The sequence below is a fragment of the Diadema antillarum genome, unplaced genomic scaffold (genome assembly GCF_040938485.1).
Source record: "Diadema antillarum isolate AM-2024a unplaced genomic scaffold, OU_Dant_1.0 scf00000031, whole genome shotgun sequence".
NCBI classification, from domain to species: Eukaryota; Metazoa; Echinodermata; class Echinoidea; order Diadematoida; family Diadematidae; genus Diadema; species Diadema antillarum.
The window spans coordinates 1,052,093-1,078,799 of NW_027270920.1; the positions used below are offsets into that span (position 1 = coordinate 1,052,093).

General features: G+C 37.4%; 1 protein-coding gene across 2 annotated transcripts; it reads left to right on the forward strand.

The window, feature by feature from the left end:
* The first annotated feature begins 5,931 nt into the window (after positions 1–5,931).
* On the forward strand, positions 5,932–12,701 carry LOC139741226 (leptin receptor gene-related protein-like). Of its 2 annotated transcripts, none has more exons than XM_071651831.1 (4): positions 5,932–5,951; positions 10,075–10,154; positions 10,826–11,018; positions 12,547–12,701. In XM_071651831.1, the coding sequence occupies exons 1-4, from the start codon at positions 5,937–5,939 to the stop codon at positions 12,661–12,663; spliced, it is 405 nt and encodes a 134-aa protein (XP_071507932.1). In that variant the 5' UTR covers positions 5,932–5,936; the 3' UTR covers positions 12,664–12,701. The 2 variants fall into 2 exon arrangements, with proteins under 2 accessions (XP_071507932.1, XP_071507924.1); XM_071651823.1 differs by lacking the exon at positions 5,932–5,951 and adding an exon at positions 8,912–9,171 and having other exon boundaries at positions 10,077–10,154.
* Positions 12,702–26,707: the final 14,006 nt, after the last annotated feature.

Below are 26,707 nucleotides of genomic sequence, written 5' to 3' on the forward strand. Positions count from 1 at the left end.
ATACATATTTGTCATGCATTGAATAGTAAATGAATTTTCACTGTAATGATTTGGTTGTCAGTGCTCAATATCCCCATGTTCACACACTGGACTCGAAATGAATGAAGTGGATGTGGAAACTTAAGATATATGCACTGAAAATGCCTTCATACTTCTGCTTTGAATTCATCTGTTTTGTTTGTTTCCCTCAACATTTTGGTCATTTTATCATCAGACTTTATAAAAATGACTTTGCCTTTTGAATGGATCTGTATATTGAATCTTTATGCTTATGCCTGACCGATCCGGGACACGGTCACAAGGGTCGTCTTTTTATTTTATTTTCTTAACCCCTTAAGTCACATTATAAGGGCTATATACAACACCCCGTCCCCTGGTTCAACGGACAATCAATGTGTATTGATCTCATAATGTAAATAATTATCATCTATATAATTTCAGAGTTTGAAAATAAAAAGTATAGAAAAGAGTGAGAAAAAGAAGTAAAGAACCTATTATGGAGTTAAAATACAAGAACAGATGTAACATTTTTTAATCAACTTGAAATATTTGACATTGAATTTCCTAAAAAGAAAAGAAAATTCTTAAGATTAATATTTGTGATAATTTTCATACCTTCCTAAAAAAATACTCCTTGCCATGTGACGATAGCAGTACCATTTTATTATTTTTCCGTATTAAACATGTGCTGATGACCCATCTTTATAAACTTTCTAGACGGCGATTATCTGTTTTGGAATTCAAACTCTTCAATAATACGATGCAACAGTTATACCGGGTGTCCCAAAAAAAGCGGAACGGTGGATTTTAAGTACCTTGCGGTCTAAAAGTTATATATCTTTTGACATCATTAGAAAGAGCATCTTCCGCAAAAGACTATGATACCAAAAACATTAAATTTGGTTCATTACTTTTTATTCTACGCCAATTTCTGAAAATGCAGTCATTGTCAAATTTCGCCGGATTTTTGCGACTTATGAGATAATAATTTGAGCGCGACACGCGATCCATACGGTGAACATTGTGTAAGCTCGGTGATCCATGTCAACAAAAGATACAGCTTTCACATTGGGCACGGGCCAGGAAAAAAACAGTGTGTGTGTGTGTGTGTGTGTGTGTGTGTGTGTGTGTGTGCGCGCGCGCCCAATATGAAAGCGTTATATCTTTTGTTGACATGGATCAACGAGCTTACACAATTCACCGTATCTATGGAACGCGTTTCGCACCCAAATTATTATCTCATAAGTCGCAAAAAATTGAAAATGACTGCATTTACAGAAATTGGCGTAGAATAAAAAGTACTGAACCAAATTTAATGATTTTGGTATTATAGTCTTCTGCGGAAGATGTTCTTTCTAATGATGTCAAAAAATATATCACTTTTAGAACGCAAGGTACTGAAAATCCACCGTTCCGCTTTTTTTGGGACACCCGGTATATGCAGGGCCGGCGGAACGGGGGAGGAAGGGGGGGGGGGGGGGGGGGGTGGTGGGGCCGGAGGGAGGGGGGCTCGGGGCCACCCGAGCACCATACAAAGGAATACATAAGGTGTCACCACTTTGGGCCCCATGCACTTTTTTAACCCCGGAAGTGCGTAAGTCATGGCACTAGAAATTAATAGATAGAAACCTTGTAGTATGTGCATGCGAGCGCGGTAAGTCTTTGTTTTTTGCGCTGAAGACCTTTTTTTTTAAATTATTATTGCTTGTCAGCTGATGAAACCCGGAAGTGGCGCCAGAAATCTGAAGTGCCCCCCCCCCCCTACCCACTTTTGAAAACGTGATGGCACCGGCCATGATAATTATGAGCTTATTTCACAATAATGTCATGGATACCATACTTTGATTAAATCCAGGACTTATGCCATAACCAAATAGCAGACAAAAAAAAAAAACCACAACAATGCTTCCTTTGTATGCTACTTGCTGACGAATTACGCCCTTGAAGGACCGGTTGGACCAGATAAGCATCACTTCCGGAAGCATACAATGTGATTACCAATCATTGTTACCACTGCTCGTGCCAATCGATTCATACAATCATCTTACATCGTAGAATAGACTTTGTATTTTATCATGTTTCCAAATCTAAGGACGATTTAAACGTATATTGGGAGAAGGCGAAATTCAGAGAAAATGACGACTATCGGCATAAAAGTGGCGGCTGCTGAAAAGATGTAGGCCAATAGTAATAGGCCATGTATTGCATCAATCACAAACGTTTTAGCAAAACCATGGAAAAGAGAAGCTATGGAAAGAGGAGGATCAGGTAATGACGTTGGGATACAGTTCACAGCCATAATATTTAAGATACAGGCCAGGTCAAACTAGGCACGATAGTGCCAGAAAACTTAACCATGCATCGTTGGCCAAGTGCAACGTGCAAAAATCATGTTGTACACAAAGGAAACGCATGCTGGGTTGGTAGAGATAATTACCGCAGAGATTAAATCGTATTTAACTCAGGCCGTCTCAGGGATATGATACACGACAGAGGAGACCGTCAAGAATAGAAAAGAATAGATTTTTTCCCCTCCTATACCAAGTTATTATAAATTGAGTATATGAAGAACGACCCAAGTCGGGGGGGGGGGGAGGGTCTGGGGGGTGTCCCCCCTCCGACGGTAAGAACTTTTTGCATTTTGATGTTGTAAATGGTGCAATTTGATGCATGTTTTTGCGCGTTTTATCGACGTGAAACAGTCCCACTTGTTTATGGTAGCAGTTTATTTTGATGTAGATTATTATTGAACAATTTGCCTATAAAATGGTATAATTTAGATACACTTCTTGTATTAATTCTTTTCACTGAATATCATGAACGCGACTGAACCCGAGCGAGCGGAGCGAGCGAGGGGGCAGGGGAGGGTGTGGGAGGGGGGTGTCCCCCCTCCCACAGTAAGAACTTTTTGCATTTTGATGTTGCAAATGGTGCAATTTGATGCATGTTTTTGCGCGTTTTATCGACGTGAAACAGTCCCACTTGTTTAAGGTATATAGCAGTATATTTTAGTGTAGATTATTATTGAAGAATTTGCCTATAAAATGGTATAATTTAAATACACTTCTTGTATTAAGTCTTTTCATTGAATATCATGAAGGCAACTGAACCCTAGCGAGCGGAGCGAGCGAGGGGGGAGGGGAAAGTGTGGGAGGGGGGTGTCCCCCCTCCCACGGTAAGAACTTTTTGCATTTTGATGTTGCAATGGTGCAATTTGATGTATGTTTTTGCGCGTTTTATCGACGTGAAACAGTCCCACTTGTTTATGGTAGCAGTATATTTTAGTGTAGATTATTGTTGAACAATTTGCCTATAAAATGGTGTAATTTAAACACACTTCTTGTATTAATTCTTTTCACTGAATATCATGAACGCGACTGAACCCGGGCGAACGGAGCGAGCGAAGGGGGAGGGGAGGGTGTGGGAGGGGGGTGTCCCCCTCCCACGGTAAGAACTTTTTGCATTTTGATGTTGTAAATGGTGCAATTTGATGCATGTTTTTGCGCGTTTTATCGACGTGAAACAGTCCCACTTGTTTATGGTAGCAGTTTATTTTGATGTAGATTATTATTGAACAATTTGCCTATGAAATGGAATAATTTAGATACACTTCTTGTATTAATTCTTTTCACTGAATATCATGAACGCGACGGAACCCGAGCGAGCGGAGCGAGCGAGGGGGTAGGGGAGGGTGTGGGAGGGGGGTGTCCCCCCTCCCACAGTAAGAACTTTTTGCATTTTGATGTTGCAAATGGTGCAATTTGATGCATGTTTTTGCGCGTTTTATCGACGTGAAACAGTCCCACTTGTTTAAGGTATATAGCAGTATATTCTAGTGTAGATTATTATTGAAGAATTTGCCTATAAAATGGTATAATCTAAATACACTTCTTGTATTAAGTCTTTTCGTTGAATATCATGAAGGCGACTGAACCCTAGCGAGCGGAGCGAGCGAGGGGGGAGGGGAGGGTGTGGGAGGGGGGGGGGGTGTCCCCCTCCCTCGGTAAGAACTTTTTGCATTTTGATGTTGCAATGGTGCAATTTGATGCATGTTTTTGCGCGTTTTATCGACGTGAAACAGTCCCACTTGTTTAAGGTAGGTTTTAGTGTAGATTATTATTGAACAATTAACCTATAAAATAGTGTAATTTAAACACACTTCTTGTATTAATTCTTTTCACTGAATACCATGAACGCGACTGAACCCGGGCGAGCGGAGCGAGCGAGGGGGGGGGGGGGGGAGGGGAGGGTGTGGGAGGGGGTGTCCCCCCACCCATGGCAAGAACTTTTTGCATTTTGATATTGCAAATGGTGCAATTTGATGCATGTCTTTGCGCGTTTTATCGACGTGAAACAGTCCCACTTGTTTAAGGTAGCAGTATATTTTAGTGTAGATTATTATGGAACAATTTGCCTATAAAATGGTATAATTTTAATACACTATAGTCTTCTTGTATTAATTCTTACACTGAATATAATGAACGCTGTCTGTTCAGCAATCAAGCAGAAAAAGCATGCACACGAGGGTGTAGATAGGGGCATATCCCCTGCCACACGAAGCTGATTTTGCTTTTTCAGACCTGAAATTCAGCGATCTGGTGCAAATTTTTGGTGCAATACTTTTTCATCGAAGTGTTAAAATCACGGAATTTAGCTCTTATTCCGAATGTGCACCATCTGTGTGTATGTAGAAAGTCTAGTGAGGTAGAGCTTAGGGGAAGGGGGATTCCCCCTCCCGCTCGCGGAGCTTTTGCGTTTTTAGAATTGAAATAAAGCGATCTGGGTATAGCCACAGTCTACTTCTATGCATGGCGGGGGGGGGGGGGGGGCAAGCAGGGAGAAGGCGTGGGCGAGTGTTATCTCCACCCTTCCCTTCCGATGGAGCTTTTGCCTTTTTAAGGTTGAAATTGAGATATCTCGTATACGCATATTTGATGGAATCAACATTTGGGAAATCACCAAAAAAAAAAAAAAAAATGGGGGGGGGGGCTGAGGGAGGAAAGGGTCGATTTAAAGGGGAAATTCCCCTTATACATGCGGGAACCTTGAGTTTTCGGAATATAAGTGATAAGTCTTGTGCTCTCAGAATTATTCATATTTTTTTGTAAATCTAAAAAGTGTACTTAGCTAGGGAAAGAGGCACAGAGGAGGAGGGTTTGGGAGGGGGATATCCCCTCCGAAGCACAAGTGATTTTGCATATTTTGAATTGAAATTCAACGATCTGGTGCACACTTTGAGTGAAATATTAAAAAAAAAAATATCTTATTTGATGAAAGGTTGCAAAGGAGACCCGCTTCATGTGCATGCATACAGTATACACGCATTTTTTTTCCCGCCTCCCAAATCCCCGGTCCAAATCTTAGGGGGGGGGGGGGGGGGGCGACCGCCCCCATCGCCCCCCCCCCCCCCGGCTACACCAGTGACTATAGCTACGCCATAATCTTTTAGCAAATGGGAAAATCCTCAAAATTTGAAAATTATGGAAGAACCGGGAGCCAAATGGCCACAGGTATAACAGGGAGCTAAGGTGGAATGGGAGAGGTAAAGAAACTAGTGGGAAGGGTGGGATTGGGCTCCGGGGAGGGGTGGTGGTGCATGCATTGCCCCCATCATAGCTTATCTAATGGGGAGGAGAAACAAAGTATTTCTTAATTGAATGTGTTGTTTGCTGAATGAGCTAGAATAATGATTTCATCGATTATGATTATGTAATGCTGATTTGCGTTGATTTGGGTACACGTATTTTGATTTTTATGTGTTCATTTGATAGGAATCAATATTACGGAAACGGGCCCCTTAGTCTTCTGTACAGTACTGGTATACTATGTTTACATCTTCGCAAGAGCGTTCGGTGCACTTGATTTTATGACTCGGAACGTACCATCACGAGGTACCCTTTTCACTTCCGGGTTAAATTGTCCTGAAGCAAAACAAGATGGCAGGGATCAAGAGTAAGTATGCTGTGGCGTTCAATCGTATTTATACGATTTATCATTTAATTTTATCGACGGTATATGTGTATTCTGAAAGAAATTTTAGGGCTTTAAGGCCTGTCCGCACACCACACCAAGGACCTGCGCAAGCTGTTACAACTTGGCTGTTTAAATGTTGGATGTTGTCAGCGACCATGTCATGTTGCTGTAGAAATTCAATGGTCATTGCCAATGCACGCAGCAGCGCGCGGCAGATACCGCCTGGTGCGGGTGACGGCGTCGCCGAGCCGAGCGGTGCGGTGCGGTGTACGTGTAAAGCTATTTACGATACATTTTACGTAGCGTAACTTTATTCTCTACAGACTACGGGTACAATAATGTACATACAGGTATCAAGTTCTAAATAAACCAATGTAGGGTTCAACCAGTTGCAGTACCAGCATAACAAACCGCATCGTTATGACTGCAGACTGGTGTTATGTGATATGTGGTAATGAAATTAAATTACGGTATTTGTAGGTCAATGAATAGATTCTATGTAGAACCCCGCGTCTAACTAACGTTAAGTTCTATAGTCTAGACTAGGTCTAATCATCATTCATGGACACATAGTGATGTTTTTATTTTTTTCTGGATCTGCTCTAGGTCTATCGTTGACGTTAGAAAGAATCCTGTCTCTGGTACTAGGCTGCCAATGCAATACAGAGTACAAGATTACTACAAGTTCAACAGAAGACAAACTGACCTAAATCTAGCAAAACTCACTAGTCCCCTCGACGCTACGTTCAGAGTGATGGATCCTGTCGAGTACCGAAGTAGAAGTAGAAGTAGAAGTAGAAGTACAGTGTAGCAGTGAAGCACTTTTTAGTCTCTAAACTACCGAGTGTAATACCAGCTAGGAAAGTACTGAAAGAACTGAAGTCCTGGTAGTAGAATCAAGTGCAGTTTTGCATTGGTGTAAAATTCAATCTTCAACTCAAAACGATATGCGAAGAACATGTTTTCCCCTCTCTCACTGAGCTTGTTGCCTTTGTTATTAATCCTCAAAATGATGAATACTCAATGCTGACAATGGCAACATTCCATGTGATACAGCTGATGCCTGGTTGGATCTGACTGTCGTATAGTGTTAGCGATCACAAATCGATCACAGCGAGTTTTTCTATGGACTAGTATACAAGTGTATCCTTTAAGAGGAAGTCCACCTTGAAAATAAATACACTTGTACATTTCAAAAGAAAGAAAAATACAACTGTATGCCCTACAGAACAATACGACAAAAATCTGATAGGAAATAAGGAAGATATTACATTTTCAAATTTCAAATTTTTTCGAAAATAGTTCTTGACCAGTGAGTCCTTATGAATATTCAGATGAGTGAGTTGATAATGTCATACCCTCAATGATTTCATTGCCATGTCCACAGCAGTTTAAAGGGACTGTGCAGTACTGGTTGAGGTGGGGATTCATGTTTTGAACATTCCTAAGTGAGATAATGAAAAGCTTCTTATGAAATATGAAAGAGCATGTAATCTTAAGAAGGAATCAACGTTTATTTGATGAAAATTGGTTTTCAAATGGCTGAGATATCCCAAAAAGTGACAATAATAAAAGTGGACATGCCACAACTTTATTAGGATCTCCTTGTTTCACCTTGTTTTTGGATATCTCAGCCATTTCAAAACCGATTTTCATCAAATAAACTTTTGATACCCCTTAGAACTGCATGCTCTTTGACATCTCATAGAGTGATTTCTGAATATCTCGCAAAATGTTAAAAGCTAAATCCTCACCTCGACCAGAACTGTACACACCCTTTAAGACGGAAATCTGTATGCTATTTGCCGAAACTGAACACCAACAATCAAAATTGTAAATCATAGTTACTATTTTACTATTTTGATCGTTGATGTTCCAGTTTTTAACTTCAAATTTGATTGTTGATGTTCTGATTTTGAATATCATTTATATTGCGGTTTACTGTGAAATGAGTGTAACCACTTCAGAACCACACTTGATGAAATTCCACTCTGAGCAAACATTTGTGGCCAGACTTTGGGGAAAACAATTGTGTAGATCTAGAGAAACTATGCTAATCTAATGTCATAAAATATGGCTTCAGAAAAATACACATTGTACTGTATATATGTTAGTACAAGTAGACCTCTGTATTTTTCTCAGGTCAACAAAAATGTGAGATTTAGTATAAGGTTACAAAAATAACACCATTAATGGCTTCATTTTCACAGGGTTAAATCTTCACCCATAGCAGCTCAAAGACATACAGTGTACTCACATGTTCTGAACTGAATTGCGCTGTGCAGTTGCTTAGTATGTTTTCATCCAATTAACCAAAAAAAAAAAAAAAAAGATCATATGCATACCACAGACTTCCCAAGACCCACACCTTGTGTGTGAGACTTGCACCTCAGGAGTCTTTATCAGGCTTACTTGCCTCATAGCTTTTACTCAGGCCCAGCAGATAGGACTCCCAAAACACGAAAACGAGATTTCCAACCACACACACAAATAAATCGCTTTTTTTTTTTCATCATCAGAATAAGCCAAAATACCAGTAGCAGTTTGTGTAGTATGCACCAAATCGAAAGCTCCTTTCAGGGGAACGGGATACAACCCCCCCCCCCCCCCCCCCCCCCTTGCCATCTCTGATTTGTGTGCATCATACCTCTTTTTAGACAATCAGCACTGCACATTACAAGAATACAGACAAACAATCCATTCAAACACATGACCTGCATTGAGAGTTACCAACATATTTGTGAACACACACAAGCTCAGATGAATACTAGGACACCATACATGTTGTACACACACACATTCTTTAATACGCACATATATGTCTACTGTGGTAAATTATCAGCTGATGAACCACATAATGCAACTTGTTCAAAATGTGCATAGACAATTGTACAGATTTTTTGTGGAAACTTTATAGAATTTGTGCTAGCCAAAGGTAGCGGAAATTCACAAATTCTTACACTGCAAATATTTCTGAATCTCGGTATTAAAGACACTTGACTGAATCAGACACTAACCTCACTGTAACAAAAATTTGATATAAGCATGTATACTGGCATCATTTTATTTAAAGTTTGTTCTATACGATTGTAAGCCTGATATCATGTTTTGTTCCAATCATGACACATTTTCTCAACCTTGTGATTACATTTCATGCTCTGCATTGCCCTGGTGCTTGGACTTCCTACACATAATAGGGTAAGTGATGTTTGTAAATACAGAGGTTTGTTAAGTAATTGACATATTGTTCAAGGAGCCCTCCTCACAGTCTCAAGAAAGAAGAAGAAAAAAAAAAACAGGAAAAATGAATAGATGGCAGTGGATATCAGAGCATATCTAGCTTAAAAAGAAAAACTCCATTGAATGGTCACTATGATGAATTGAGTGTAGTTTGAACATGTGATAATGACTTTCTTTGAAACCAGATAGGTTAGCGTGTGTTCCTAATAGAATAATATTGGTTGCAGTCATGCATTCAGGTGAGAGGATTATGTAATTGTCACATAGTTCTTCTATTGGTGTGTGTACATGGAAAAGTGAAAATAGATTTAAGAAAGATGAATAATTTTTCTTTTTTTAAGTAACTGAGTGAGTCTGACTCTCCTAAATGATTCAAATAACTGCCTAATTCATTGCAACTCTTCAAAGATATTGGAAAAGACATGATATTTTCTCTTTGGTTTCATAAAAAAAAAGGAGAATTTAGTGAATATTCATGTGGTGGCTGTGGGAGAGCATCATCACCTGTACCAGTGTAATTTGCATGTGAACTGTGGTCAGCACTGACAGCACGCTTAATACAATGTAGATAGTTTGATTTTGTGATTTGATGAACTGTGACTTCCATACTATCTCCGACTTTTTTAAAAGGAAACTTTCAACTTTCTTTTTGAGTATTAATTACTCTGTTAATTAAAGTAGTACAATAATGATTATTATTTATCATCATTACTGTTAGTTATTATTTGATCTGCAGTTATAGAAAAAAAAAAGTGTATTCTGTATCAATAACCTGCATCACCATTGGAAAGTGATTACAATGAAAGTGATTGCTATGCAGTAGTACTTACGTCAACAATATTTTCTCATTTCTGTGCTTTCAGCTTAGTTGGTTTGGCCTTCTCGGCCTCCATGGGGATTCTCATGAATGTCCTGGCCTGTGCAATCCCTGGACTTGGACAGTAAGTAGTATCCTCAGATTTGATCCATGTGGTGACACACAAACACACAAAGAAGTGTTTATTGTGTTTGTTTGTTTGTTTGTTTTTTGGAGGTGGATGTTAGTTCAATCTCCCTCAGCATAGTACAGATCCCAGAGGCTTTCCAATTAAAGGGAAAATCCTTATCGATTCCTGTGTGTGCAAAATTACTGTTGGCAATTATAACATTTTTTTTTTTTTCATACTAGATTATTTCAAGAAATATCAGCTGGGTGAGTACAAAATGCTGTACTAAATGTCTACAGTGGTCCCGACAGAGATCACTTTTTTTTTTTTTTTTTAAATGTGAAAGTATTAAAGATATTTCCTTTATGTACTCAATTATCATTTGGAGACAAAGTTTTTTATTTTCTTTGGTGATATTAAATTAAGTTATAGACATTGTCATAGTATTCATGTGGGAGTTTCTCATCACTTGATACAGAAGCAGCTCATGTGACAATATCATTTTATCACCATATTGTTACTGACTCTGGAGCCTGAATAGAAGAAATGTAAGATATCCATGATAAAATATTTGCTGACTGTTGACTATAATGCTTGTACAGTGCATCTTGAATGCACTAGTGGCACTGTTACAATTGCAATGAACATTTCTTTCAAGTCTGCACTTGTTTTCATATATCCAACAGGGTGTGGTGGCCAATGTTTGTGATTGTATTCTACGTCATGTGCCCACTTCCCATCATGATCGGCAACAGGCTTGCCAGCTCTGACAGCATTGGAGCCACTAGTAGTGCGTTGCAGGAACTCTGCTACTTCCTCACTTCTGGTATCGTTCTCTCAGCATACGGTCTGCCCCTCGTTCTCTTACATGCCGGGACGGTGAGTCATTTACATACATACCATCTCTTGTTTTCTCCTTCTCCATAGCAGTAACCAAGGAAGTTTAAGAGATGGAGTTCCAACTGGCTGTAATTATTCAAACAGTTGTCACTTTTCTATCGTTGTACAAAAGAATTCCACAGGTGCATCTGTGCCTTTGGTGACGGGTTTGATGCCGCCGTCTTGCTGAGCAATCTGAAGATTCATTTTGAACGTTAACTTAATGTTGGCTATCTTTTGCTTGTTTATCTATTAAATGAAACGAAATCTCACATAATGATAAAGCTCATTAAACAAAGGCCAATCCCTTCAAGAAATGTGTGCAAAAGTGTAAATCAGAGCTGTATCATGTGAAAGTGTTTAAAATTGTACCCTCCCAGAAAGCCGGTTTTATCACTTTTCCACTTAATTCCTCCAAATAAAACTGATATGGAATAATCTTCGAGTATTTATAATTCTATATTAGTAGATATATCAGATTAGTGGCCGGGCACGGCCAGTCGAGTAATTTTCATTTTCATTTTATCATTCTTTGCGCAATTTCTATTCGCGCATCCCTGTGTCTTTACCATTATATACCACCTATCTTTTATAAGTAGGGATGGCGAAAAGTAATTACCATCAGAAAGACATATTTTCGTTAGAAAGTGGCTGATGATAATGCAATGAGACATGATTCAATTGTCTTCCTATCTGCGCGGCAGATCCAGTTTGCCACATGCTTCAAATATTTTTGAGTGTCGGCATCAAACGTGACTTCAAAGGAAATACGACAGTTGTGACTCCACTCTCTTGAACCTCCCTGCAGTAACTGAACTAAGTAGTAGTCTCTCTGGCATGTTGCATTCCTTATGAATGAACCTGATGCGTGACTCATAAGATGATCAAAGAGGCGGATTAGCCACAATGCAACAAATTTCTTCATCACAGCAAGATGAATACAGAGCATCCCAACTACCATGCTACTTGAATTTGTGTGAAGTCAAGTTTTGAATCTGTGCAGTCTGTATTTCTTGCAAATAGCATTATGTCATTTCATGTGAAAATAAGTCACAAATTCCTTTCATGATTTAATTATTGCCTTAACAGAATTTTTCATACTTTGCTTTATCATACTTGTATATCTGATACCAAACTTACAAATGGTATTTGCTTGTTTAAAAATTCACTCAAAATCAAATCTATGGATGCCGCAGCAGAGGTGCTATCTTCACAATAAGAATCCTGTCTCATACTTAGGATCATTGGATTATTTATCTTCTGGGAGATGCTTAATCTGTAATCTCACTGTTACCTTCTAGTGGCACGTGAATAATGACTGGAACCAACAACTTGGCCATAAGCTATGGCTTGAGAAATGATGCTAAACATGCAAAATTCCTGTGTATTGCTGAAAATCAATGCTTAAGTTCCCTGCCGATATCTAGAAGTAATGCTGTGTGATGCTAAATGTAGGAGGTTCCTGTTAAGAGAAGGTCAATTATTGATACATTGCCCTGATTGACTTTCTGTGTATATCTCTGTTCAGATAACGTGGGCGGCTCTTCTTCTGATAATTTTTGGCAACACATGGTGCTTCATCACCATCCTCGTCTTCTTCAGAGTGTTCAAGCAGGACGATGACTTTGAGTTCCAAGTCTGGTGATCTCCTAATGCCTACTTCGTCCCTTTCCATAGGGTATCAGCCCCTCCCCCCCCCCCCCCCCCCCCCATCCCCCCTCCATCCCCCACATCAATCTTAGCTTGGTATTGATGTACCATGTTCACTTCATTCACATTTGCATTTACACATATTATGGTAAAACCATGAAGCTGGTCAATATTTAGCAATAGGACATTTTGGCAGAACGCGTAAATTGGATCCCTTTGATTTGGTATCATATGAAACCTAATTTCTGTTACGCTAGAGATAGATACAGATCTAGACATTTTGATTTCCATTAGAAAAAAATTTCTGCAAGCATTCAAAGTATGCAACTAGTTGTTTTCCAGTGTTGTTTTTATGGTGTTTATCTACACCGAAGTAAATATAGTCACAAGAAATCTAACAGGAATCACTTCAGTTTGCTTGGATGCACCTAGTTGAAGGATGCACCACTATCAGCAGTTGCATAAGAGTTGCAGACATAGCAGCAATGCAAAGCTTTGCTATAACTTCAGTGATGACTGGTTTTTGTTCAGATTTACTTTGGTTACATGCAGTGACAAGAGCATGGAGAAAGTGTTTTGTATTGGGAGGTCAGGGGAGGATACAACGTATGGGACCAGGCTCAAAAGAGTGCAGTCAATCACCATCATATCTGAGCACAAACTGCTCATATTTATTAATCTTAGGAACTTTCATATCATAATTATTTGTAAAGGCATCTCAAAGGAGAATTTGTTGCCTTAGATATGAAAGGATTAATGATTTAATGTTTGATTCTGCTCATACCTGTGTAGCGAAGGATGTGTTAGACCAGCTCTGAGCAAACAAACTATTAAAAAAAACACCTACTGAACGCCATTATAAACTCAAGTCACAAACACATTTATGAATGTGAGAGACAAGTCATGTTGAGTCAGTGTATTTCAGCCACTTGGTAACTGACACTTTTCGTCGAATCCTTGCCATGTATGATTTATCATGACTTCTTCATTATGGACTACTTTGAAACAAAAAAACAACCTTTGCATCAGAGTTTCAGGTATGCTCCCCTACTAAAATTTAGCCTAAACAATACACCATGAACTTTCATGTATTAATAATTTATTACATCTTCATATGCACGTCAGTGCTGGACAATTCCAATGCATAACATGGAAAGCCACAAAATTGTAAGTGTGGAGACCTTGATGAAATTATTCTACTCTTTGTTTTTTCTGTGCAATTACAATGATATATATAATATAAAACTTGTGTGTATCTGCCCATTGGCAACTAATGCCGTGTTTGCATTGTTTGACTAGCTGTCTTTGTTCAGGCACACAAAACAAATAATAATCTTTCTTCTTTGTTTTTTTGCATATGCTTTTCTACATTTAGTTATAGCCATTGCAATATATATTTCATCAAGGTTCCTTGATGAGGCAAGTTTTTAACCCTTTAGCAACTGAAGATTCTGTACATAAAGGCCTATGGTTCACTGGAAGGTACAACAATATTGCTCTTATTTCATCAACTTTCTAAATGATGTGAAATAGCTCACTGCATGTTTATTTTTGTCTATTTTAAGTTTATTTGAAAGCCTATCAAGACTTTACCCAGAGAATGATGTGTCGCAGAAATAATTCTGACATACTTTTGTTGACCTTTGACCTCTTTCAAATTGCATATTCTAAATTATATATTTTATAAAAACAAAAAAAAAATGGTTAAGCATAAAACTATTTGGGAAAAAAAACTAGGAGGTTTTGTGCGTTTTAGGAAGTAATGAGATGGGCAGTTTGGGGCATTTCAGTTGCTAATAGGTGAACTAGTCTGCCATTTTTTGTATATTTGATATGTTGATTTCCAAATAATGTCATGTTCTGCATCACATTGCATGTTCTTCACAATTCATAATTCAATGTTTATAGCTGTAGGTGGGTAGTAGTAGTAGCTTTTTTGTCTCAGTCGATCAAGACCACTTCATAAAGTTCCAAGTATGAAGTAAAAAAAGCAATTACAGTCAACTCGAATCTCGTAGGACAGCAGGAAAAGCTGTGACTTACATGCAGTTTATCACAAACCATGCCCTTCCATATTGTATTTTGAGGTTTGTTATCGACGAAGACAGATACTCGCCGCTATCTTCTACTACTTCAACTCATAAAGAATTGACTATGTTTAAAATCAGGATATATATACTTTGAAGATGTATTCATTACTTCATTGTTGTTTGTAGTTAAAATTCTTTGAAATGCAACTTTCACACGCACTTTACATTTTTGCGCCAACCTGTCCATATTCGGGTAATTTTGAATATTGAAAATCAAATATTAAATTTTGGAAATGGCAAACATTTTGGGTGGTAAAAGAGAGAGTATAGGGCTGACTCTCAAAAATCTGAAGAGTCAGATTTTTTTTTAGAGACAGCCCTGCATGAAATTAAGTAGGAAGAACTGTTGTCCTGTTATTGCATCAACCCACGATGTAGATGCGTATGTCCTTCCCCTGTAAAATGTGTATTTGGTAGCCAGGGTAGATTGTGAGGTTTAGTTTACTTGTACAGTAACATCACTTGTCCATTGTCTGCAAGGCTTGAAATGTGGGGCTTTATAACACTGTGCTCAAACCAAAATTTACCAACTCACAGCTGCATGTACTGTACTCTAAAAGTGGATATTTTTGCACAAGTAATTTTTTTCACTCTGTTGGTAAAATGAATTTTGCATATTTTTGATTCCATGGATTGAAGACATGAAATAGTGGCACATATGAGAAGCACACATATTTGAGTGCTTTTGTTTTGGGGCTAGTTTCTGGTTGCGCAGAAAGTGCAGAAATTTCCACTTTTACAGTATGTTCATGATTGCCCATTGCAGAGCATGACAAATTTTTATTTCTATTGCAGTTCCCTAGACAAGCAACTATTGCAGTCTTGTCTTTGATGTGGAGGAAAATAATTTGATATGTTAGAAATGTTAATGTTAATTGAATCATCACTTTTAAGTGACTCTTTTTCTTATTGCTGATGTTGACCTCAAACATGTCTCTAATTCAAACCTTTAATGAATAACTACTCCAATTGCACATTTTTTTTATAGAAGATATTGCGCAATTTTTCTGTGACCTGAATTTTCTACAGTGACAGCGACAGTGCGTTAATTTCTACAATGACAGTGCGTTAATTAATGCCTGTTTGCAAAGCAGATTACTACTCATTTTAACATTCTTTATTTCATTATTTGCTAAAGGACCCAAATGTGAAATGTTCCTTCTCCCCCCCCCAAAAAAAAAAAAAAAAAAATGATAATGATAATAATGAAAAAAAAAATTGAAATAAGTTTGTGAAGACATTGGAAAAGATGCAAAATATACGCATGGAAAATGATAGAAAAGTAAAGATTTAAAAAAGACATTTTCATTAGTTATCTGATATATCAAGGCATGATCACTGTGCGAATGTCAAAGCTGCCAAAGAAAGAGAATCAACTTTAAAAAAAAAGAAAGAATTTAAGCTGCATCAAACAGGTATTTGCCTGTGAAAGCTACAATTGTTACTTTGCTTTGACAGTAGATCAACAAAGAAACAATGATTCTCTCAAATAGCACTAGTGTGACAAGATCTGTAAAAACTACTGTATGCAGAAGATACACATACCCGGTACTACTCCATGCTTAGGAGAAGTTTTAGTCTTTAAGAATGTGCCGTACATTGTGTACATGATGGACTGTAAATGGAGAAAATGGAGAGGTGCATGATCTGGCTTGCCAAAGACTTATAACATGTTTGCATCATTCAAGAATCAAGATAGAAATAAAGTAGAAATCTCAGCAAACTACAATTTGCACAATAAATGTTGTAACTACACTTTGACTCTGCTGTTACATAATGTAAGTACACATAGCTGCATAACATATGATATGTAGTGCCATTGAAGACTCTTTTATCCATTTCCTTTTCTGTCAAGTTGAATGAGTATGATGGTGTTTTGCACATGATGTGCTTTACAAGCCCTATTCCTTTCTTTTCCAGCTTCTGCAATGAACTGTACATAAACAGATCAAATATGTATTATACAAATATAATCACCGCCATGTATATAAAGTTGGGCAGTAAGTTTGAGGCTAGAGTCTATTATAAAGCCCATCAACTCTGTAAATAGTTCCCAACAGATCAGTTCTAAGCTGACAAAAAAAAAAAAAAATTTGAAGGGATATGCAGTGTAAGAAGCAAACTGTCAAAACTAAGTCAGCCTCTGGTTCTTTGTATGTTGTTATGACATAAATACTCAGCCAGTGATATTCGGGTGTAGTCTGTAGCTGCAAATAAACCAGAATTTTGTATTGAATGGAATAAGTGCAGTAGTTGCCACTGCTAGAACAAATCAGAGACCCCCATCAATATTGTGCTTCGTCATCAAACCAGTCATTTGTGTGTGAGCACCACAGAAAAATAGATTTCCTGCCACTCAGTCCTTTTTCATTGTGGGGCAGGGATAATTTGTGTGAATGTGGTATTGGAGCAAGTTATTGATTTAAATGCACTTTTCACATGAAGTAATAAGGTTCATGGTATGCACCAGCCTAGTAGCTGCTAGGACAAACTGAGCAACTCTGAGCTTTTTCCTTTCTCATGCAAGATAATGATAACATTAGCAACATTCAACACTTCTTTTTATATAGCAAAGACATTCAAATCTGTCAAAATGGTCCACCTGTCTTCTTAGAGTTGAAAGTCCCCCTCAATAGAATTATTCTATAGAATATGGCTAAAGTAATTGCTTGTCCTGTTTATATCTTTTTTTCTTTTTCAATCTCTTACAGTCCATGTACACTGTAGCATCCCACCTCATGATTCAAGAGTTTAATAGACTTTCAAAATACAAGAAACGTATACACAAGTACTGCATAAGAATGAAGTTCAGCACAGACATACTTGTCTGAAAGAACATTGCATGCTTGTACAAGTACAGTGTATTGATGATGAACAATTACTTATTTTTTCCATTTTTTGTGATAGGTGGCATGGACAGCTCTGTCTCTAAACTGATTTGAATTTGCAGTAAATGAACGAAATCAAGCAAACATTCTTAGATATATATTAGTAATATGTTGATGAGTAGCTGGATTTCATGCCACGTATGGTTAAGATCTGCATGATGCAAACTCTACAATTTATTGTTTTGGAACAATATTGTGTATGTAGGCATATCATTCGGCAGTGAAATACATCACTAAGTAATGCAATACTGATTTTTTTTTTTTTTTTTGGAATAGATTTTTTTAGTTAATAATTTGGAAATGTAGTCACATCAAAATGTTTAAATTCCCCAAAAGTACAACATATTAATTTGTAATCCTGTTGTTTGTGTGTGCAAGGTGATACTATTCCAAAAATCCAGTTGGGGAAAAAAGATACTGTATATACATGTAAAACGAAGAAATATGCTAGCATAGGCCGAATAGGGGAGAGAAAATGTATGTGGGGTGAACTAGATATGTAAAGTTGTTTATGGAGGAAAGTATCACCCACCCATTAGAAGAACATCTTTTATAATTTGAAGTATCATTCTGTTGTACATAAAAAAAGATTAAATGTATGTACAGTATGTATTCAAATGATTAGAACATGTATATGTTGGATGTCTATGGTTACTTAGTGTAAGTTATGTTGTATGTAATGTCAAGTGAATGATCCTGAACGGTTTAATTAAATTGTGGTAGATTCTTATGCTGGACTTCATATGTCTGTGTTAAAGCGACAGTCATTTAGAATGTGGTTTGAATTGGTTGTCTGTGCATGGTATATCTAAAGTCGTGTGAGCAAAGTTCAGTACTTTCAATATGATAATGAACTTGGTTTAGTACATGTATCAGCAAAAACACCAGGGCCAAAATTCACAAAGGTAGTTTCAAATCAAATGCATTGTTTGAAATTCATGGACTAGTCTAAAACAAGCACAAGATAGATATACATTGCACATTCATGTGTCAGCATGCATTTATTATTAGATGTGTGTTGGAGTATACCATGTTTCAAGTGCATTTTTGCAATAGCAATTTGCATAGTCTACAGACTGCAAATTAAATACCGTTGTGAATTCCAGCCCGAGAGGGTCAAGAAGAAATTGTACTAGTATTTAGTTGCACAGGAGTTTCCAGCATGTTTCAGTTTTCTGTGTGAGTGTACCCACACGTATGATGGAGTTTATATGTGTGTGTTTGTGTGCGTGTGTGTGTGTGTGTGTGTGTGTTGTGTGTGTGTGCGTAAGAAGAGGTTGCATAACTATGAGCACTGCGACTCATATTACTGGTACATTCCACACATGTATTCTTTCTTCCTTTGAGTGGAGATGGTATATTTGCAACATTTTAGTACCTTTTCTTATATATCCCTTGAGTAAAGAGTTATGTGAATTGTATGGAGTGTTTGGACTTAATGCAATGGCCAGCATTGAATGACAAAAATGAGATATGGCATTTGATCATTCATAGGTGGAAAGTAACATCAGATACAGTATATACCTGATAAAGCTGAAAACAAACTTTAATTAGAAACGGCCACCCATGGTGTATGAAGATAAGAGTCTTATAGCACCTAGTATATCACAACAAATTTGTGTTCGTTCTTTCTCCTTGTTTTTTTTTTTTTTTCTTCTTCTTGTGCGTGTGTGTGTGCATGTATGTGTGATGAATGCTATGTTTTATGTTAGTTAGCACAAGAACCATTTCAGTGAGATTATAGATGAATCTTTTTAATTGAAAACGATTGTGATGTACACCGCACCATGGGTCCGTTTCATGAAGTTATCACATAAAAGTCTCTACATGAATCTCGGAATGGCCAAAGCTGCTCATATATGAGGGACTTTTAAAGAGAAGTAAATTTATTTCATTTCATGTAGACTCTCATAAGCGTGCTCTGTCATAATATGAGTGAAAAGCCTCTCATTAGACTTTCACAAACTGGACCCCATGTTTTCTACATTTAAGCAAACTCACAGTAACTTTTAAGTTTCAATGAAAACTCTCCCATTTCCAAACTACATTCCCATAATGACAGAATAATGAATTTATCCGTAATGTAGCTTTTTGATAGGAAACCATCAAAATGGCACTCATCGACCCATAAAATATTTAACTACTGATCCGCTCGTATTGGGGATAAGACGTGGAAACTTACTGGATTTCTACTTCAAAGATCAGTGGTAAAACCCATTGATCTCGAATTACACGTCCAAAAGAGATTAGTAGGTGAAACCCAATTTGGTGTAGATGGAAATAGGTAAGGGCGTCCCCAACGACAGGACACCGGATTAATACTTGTGCTTCCTCTTTCCTGCAGTACCTCTCTCCCTATTTCTCCCCCTCTCATATCTCTCTCCCTCCATATATATCTCTCTCCCTCTCTCTCTCCCATACCCTGGTCTTTATCCTCTCTCTGTATATTTCTGTGCCTTGGGTTTGTTTAATCATGGGGGAGCCTGGGCTTTCCATGTTACATTGTGATGTAATAAAGATGTAATTTCAACACGGCACATGATTCAGCCAACGGCTGTTCTTCCTCATGTCCGAAGTATACCATCTATCCATCCGTGTCAATATACCCACCTGTTTTTGTGTATGTGTAATCTATGTGCTTCTCTCTATTGTCTTGTAGTTACCGTAACACTTTGACTTATGCTCTCGTCTTATGCAGAGTAGATATACCACTGACATTAAAAGGATTGAATAGGCAATTGACCATACATTCTTAGAATTATCCGTGTCGAATTCTTTCTTTCGATGGCAGCAACAATCTGAATTTTTCGTAGAATAGAAAAACGTCTTATTCCAAGTATTGGTAGTCATAATATGATTCTGATGAAGCACGCCAGAACTTTATTTACCTTTGTCTGTTATTATTATTGTTATTGTTATTATTATTATTATTATTATTATTATTATTATTAACTATTATTATTATTATTATTACTATTATTATTATTATTATTATTATTATTATTAAATTTTTTATTATTGTTATTATTATTATTATTATTATTATCATTATTATTATCATCATTATTATTATTATCATCATCATCATCATAATCATTATCATCAATATATTGTTGTTATTATCAATGTTGTTTTTTGTAGATGTATGTGTGTGTGTGTGTCTATGTCGAGTAATATGCATTCCTCACACTGTACTGATAGTGTTTTGTTTTTCTTTGATTTTTTTTTCTTCAGAAAATGTCGCAACTATAGTCATCCTCAAAATTTCCACTTATAACACAGGACAAACTTTTACAAACGTATATATATAAAACACGTGTCATGAGTTGACTGGGAGATCTGGTCTGATTTGATGTTACACGCAAAAGTAACAAGATTATTGGTAAAGCTGAAGACGGTTAGAGAAAAGATATGCTCATTTTGTGCCACTGCAACGTCGAAGTTGTGCATGCACATGATGTGTTTTAGTTACAGAGACGGAAACTGAGTATGAGTCCTTGTCTTTTGATCAATTGCATTTCTTGTCAGTCTGGTTTTTCAGTGTATCTGAGTTAAAAAATGATTTTAGGTCTCAGAGAATCATCATGTTTGATGTATTTTCACCAGACAGTGAGTGCCTTACATGATATGTAACTTTCCATTACTTCAACCTTCCTCTTTTACACAAAAATGCTAATTTTGCCATGAAACAAATTTTTAGGGAACTGTACTTGATTCGTATAATTCATATGTTCAATACCGAGAATTTGATGTACCATACCCTTAATAGATATGAACCGTAAACGCGTTCGTATATAGTAATATACTCTGAGATATGAACAGAGTTTGCGTGAAATGTATGGAGTGCAGAAGGACTGGTCACTGACTTTTAAACAGCGGCTTATTTTCTCTTTCAGGGCCTGATAGCACATTCGTTTTTTAGCTTGAGGATAGATAGTCACAAGTATTCTCTGATTCACTTCTATCGTCTGGCCGTTATCATATTTCTCCTTGTCGTACTACCTTGCTCTTTTTTTCCCTTTTTTATTCATTTTTTTTTTCATGTACGGGATGCTAATAGTGGCCAGGTATTCCTCTGTAACGTACGACGCTTCGTTAGCCCTGCCTCCTGTAATTAAACCCATGATATGAACATCTACTCGAGGTCATTGTGGTTGCCATCCTGGTGTCAGTGGAAGCAATGAATCAATTCTAATTAAATTTGTCAAAAAACGAGTAATCTTCCTCGCTATGCGCTCACGGATAGCGTGTTTAAGGGGAAGATGTTCGTGAGACCATAATAGAATCCGGAATAATAACAATAAAAAGGAATGCCAACTGGCATCGGGATATCTGTTGCAGCGCCCATGACAGGAGTTTTGCGGAGTTCAGTAAATTGTTCTTTTACCAACCGGTTGGCTGCTTTTAGACATTTTGTTGTTGTTGTTCATATTTTGTGCACAAATAGTTGGAGCTTTTAAAAGGCTGTGCGACTATACTTTGCACTACTATTAATTGAAAAATTGTTTCCATCTCACTTAGTTGTAGTAGAGCTTCTTACAATAGTATTATATCATAGACAGTATAATTTGTTCACGGTAATTAATTTGCGCCTTTGAGCATAAAGCAAATGAATTATAAACGCCATTTTGTACTTTCTACTCTCTGTGAATTCTTTTAGTATCCACATCAAGAAACATTATCTTTCTTTTGCCATCCCTGTAAACACCATGCATAGTAAATCCTCATGATTATTTTACAGATAAATCAGCTAATATCAAAGTTGCGTAAGCACAGATGTATCCTGCATAAAATGATGTCAAGTCCAGCAAAGGCAACCAAAACTCAAAGAACTTTAAAAATTCGTAACTTTTGCATTGATTGTCCGATTTTCCTCAAAATTTCACTGATGTGTTCTACTAATGTTGCTGCTTTCACTCAATCCACATTTCTCTTTGGGTTTTGGTTTCCTTTGACACATTTCAGACATCGCTGTGAGATCACATTAATTGAATAATTCCTCGTCTGCCGTCAATATCTTCACGTCTAAGGTTAGAGAGATGCGACCACACCGAACTGAAAATGTTCCAGGCATCAACCACATCCACAGAGCTAATATCAAGGCGGATTTCTCCTTCACAGCTCTTCTTGTGTGTCACAGCTGAATGTGGTAGCAAATTCTGGAATGCTCTGGTGATCGAGCCCTCACGCTGGCTGGAAAAGTTTTCTATGACGAGATACAACATTTAGTTTAACGACTGAAACCCCCTTGTGCCTGCCAGATGTTGCAAGATTCACATGAATTGCCACGCCCACCATGAAAGATTGCCAACGCATTGGCTGCAGATTGATGACGTCAGAAGAGGGACAAAAACGTATCAGTGATGGTCATAATGTGTTTTGATGAAGATGGGCATGGCATTAGGAACGCCATGAGTGTCAGTTTGTCTTGTTTTAAATCGACTTGGTTAACACCTGCAAATGTCACGAGGCAATCTGTCCGTGCCAGCGTCACGGTTAATTGTAAATTTCGTTGTTATGCATAAAATAATAATCATCGATATTCAGAGGATCCATCCATCCAAACATCTTATCTCTCTTCTTGTTCCCTCTGTCCCTTTCTTAGTATGTTGATATGATAACATATCATATATATCATATATATATATATATATATATATATATATACATACACACACACACACACACACACATATATAGTATCATATAAGTGTGTGTGTGTGTGTGTGTATGTGTGTGTGTGTGCGTGTGTGTGTGTGTGTGCGTGCGTGTGTGTGTGTGTGTGTGTGTGTGTGTGTGTGTGTTGGAAGTGGACATGAAAGTGAAATTCAGAGTGGTAATTCCATGGGATATTTTGAAGTCTTTAACTGTTGTTCTGTGTGATAAAAATCATCAGCTTGCTAGCTTTCTCGTATGAAATACAGATACAATTCAGAAAGCTCTGGCCAACAGAGCTGAAAATTCCTCTAGATCCTAGAAAGAGAGAGATATTAAACTGTTTTTGGTCATGTCAAAAGTAGGACGCAGTTATCCAAGGCCGTGCTATTTGAGGCATATATAAAGAGAGACAGAGAGAGGGGGAGAGAAAGAGAGATATAAAGTAGAGTTCACTCTTGCTGTGTTCAGAAGTTTAGCACCACTGATCCACATCGGAATAGCGATATACAGTGGCGAGAGCACGCCCTCGTGCTTGCGGATGCGGAAGACGAGTCAAATTAATAAAGAGCGAGCCAGCTACCTTCGCGAGCGATCAAGCGGATATTTCAAGAATCTCAGAACTTTTAGCTGTGAAACAGAGCGTTTGACACGCTGCGTTCAGCTCATGCTGGAGATTTTGTAGCGATTTTTAGCGATTTCCTTCTCCTTTGTATATCTTTATCAGAAGTAGGCCTGCTGTGAAACAATGCACCCATTACACATTCTTGTACGAAAAGAGCTGCACGATTACACAATACCATGCTATCTGGGTATCATGCATTATTTTGTCACATGGCTTTTGTTTAAAAATGAAGCTGTGAACTAAAAAAATGCGGTTTATGACTGATCTTGAAATGCTTAAGAAAAGTGAACATTAGTCATTTGCTACTTGCGGAAATGTTTGCATGGTTAGAATAAACCATTTCAAAAGCAATGTATTATCGATATTCCATTTGCAAATTTCTTGATAGTGACAGAGTAATAAAATTGTTGTCATCCATTTGAAAATCATGACACATTTCGGGCAGCAAAGTTTGATTGTCTTTTTCTTAATTGAGCCACCACTATATCATCACAGGGTTTATAAGCTGACAAAGTATGCTTAATATATACATTAAACTAAATCGAATACTGCAAAAAAAAAATAGTTTGAAAAAAAAACACCATCTCTCACTCCTTGTAGGTCGCCTTCTTCTATCTCTATTTTGGTATCCTGCGGTAATCAATCAAAATTCCGTGAAGCCTATTAGCTGAAATGGAGGTTATAGACATAATTGTTATGTTACAGGGATGCAATGATGAAAGATTGATATTGATTATTTCATTACATGGTATTATATACTGCTGATTTCGAGAAGCTTGGTGACAATCAAATCCTTTAGATAGCAGTTTCTCCAGAAAAAAAATTAGAACAATAGTTGATATATATGTCATTCATTTTCAAAAGGAAATCTCCATTTCCAAGCTCTAGGCTTTTGTGTGATTTCCTCCTTTGACTCACACATCGATGTAGATATTTTGAATGTAATTTTATGAAATGAATAAATTGAATTGAAAATCGAATGGAATTGAACAAGGAATTAGCATACAAAGAACAGTACACCGTTTCACATATTTTTGAAAGAATATGAACAAACCTGCACAGTGAGAGATTGAAGAGATGGTACGGAAGACAAACATGACTAGAAATGTACGAATGTTTGGACAGAAGTTAAGTAAAGATTAAAATTATCCAAAAAAACCCCCAACATTTTGATATGCCTTTTGCATCAGACAAAATTAATATACGTGTTGCCTGTCATTTAGTGAATGTACATTTGTATAACTATAAAACAGTTGTGATGGTACGAGATATCACAATGATACAAACAATCTGAGTCTAGGGAAAGTGTGATGAATGAGATTGATAATTGAATCAAAGAGTAATATTTATTGTATGCGTTAAAAGACGTATCATTTTTCGCAAAATGATCTTTCCTGTTCGGGTGCATTTCATAATACTTCTGCCTATCAATGACACTCCTTGAGCAGGCAATTTCCAATCATTGTGTTAGGTGTGTGTCCATTCTCTCCCACCAATCACCATTAGTCTCATGGTTGGATGTCATGGAACACGGCATGTTCGTTTATTCATTGGCTCGTGCAGCATGTCACGTGCCAGTGTAGCGTGCAATACAAGTGACTTATCCCCCTGACCACGCCCACAACAGCTGTGCGCTACTGCAAACACTGTATACCAGCTTCTTCTGCATTAGTGCAATTTCCATTCTAGGTTAAAACTGTTTTAGCTACATGAGAAGATAAAAAAAAAAATAAAGAAAGAAAGTGGAGAGTGGGGGAGAGGGTTAGATGAAATTAGTGCAGGTTTTTAATGGAAGAGGAGAGGAACGAAGATGAGGGGCATAAAGAAGTATGGAGAGTGACTCTGTATCTCTCTGTGTGGGTTTGTGTGTGTATGTGTGCGCGCGCCATGTTCTGCTTAGACGTAGTGTGTTTCCAATTCCTCCATTTTGAGAAAAGACATAATTACGTATACTGAAAGTAACAGTCCACCTTCCATTGAAATCATGAATTAACATGTTAAATGACATCTTTACGGGTCAGGAGAGCATTAAACTGCTTCACAGCCGAATCAACTTTTAATCAAGAAAAAAAAATGGTAATTTTCTTTATATGATCGTCTTGGTATACGACCTGACGTTTGATATGATACTTTATAATGCTTAACATTGATTAGACTACATGGAGCCTTTTTTTTAATAACGATAATAGCAGTCGATTAATGAATCGGGCGACCCAATTTCCATTAGCTGGAGATGAAGGTCTGAGGGCGTGCTATCCTTACAATCTGCACAACCCACTGATCACTGTGTAGGCCCATATATATTTCCATAGAGAGCAGTGGCATAACCCCAGAGATAAGAGGAGTTTAAAATTTTCAGATTTTTGTGATTGTGATGATTTATAAAACAAAAAGAAAAATAATTTATACTGATGTTGGTCTGAAATTAGTAGCTGTTCTTGTTTTTTTTACAAAGACGTGGTTTTTGAGAGATAAGTAATAAGAAAAGAAAAACAGTGTCAACGCAAATCATCTAAAACCACAAAAACAACAACAAAAATAGCCTTCTAAACAAAGTTGTCAGCCATTTTCCTTTCGCTTCAGCTATTCCAGTAGCGCGATGAGCACGAAATCAAGATTAAGATAGTGTTTTAAATCGAAATTCATTAAGTGACTTTACTGTACAGTTTAATCAGCGTGTATCAGCTATACAGTTCTTTCTGACCCACTTAGTGGAGGTGGCAAATAATTGCCCCATATTGATACTACACTGTAAAAACATCGGTGTTAGATTTAACACCA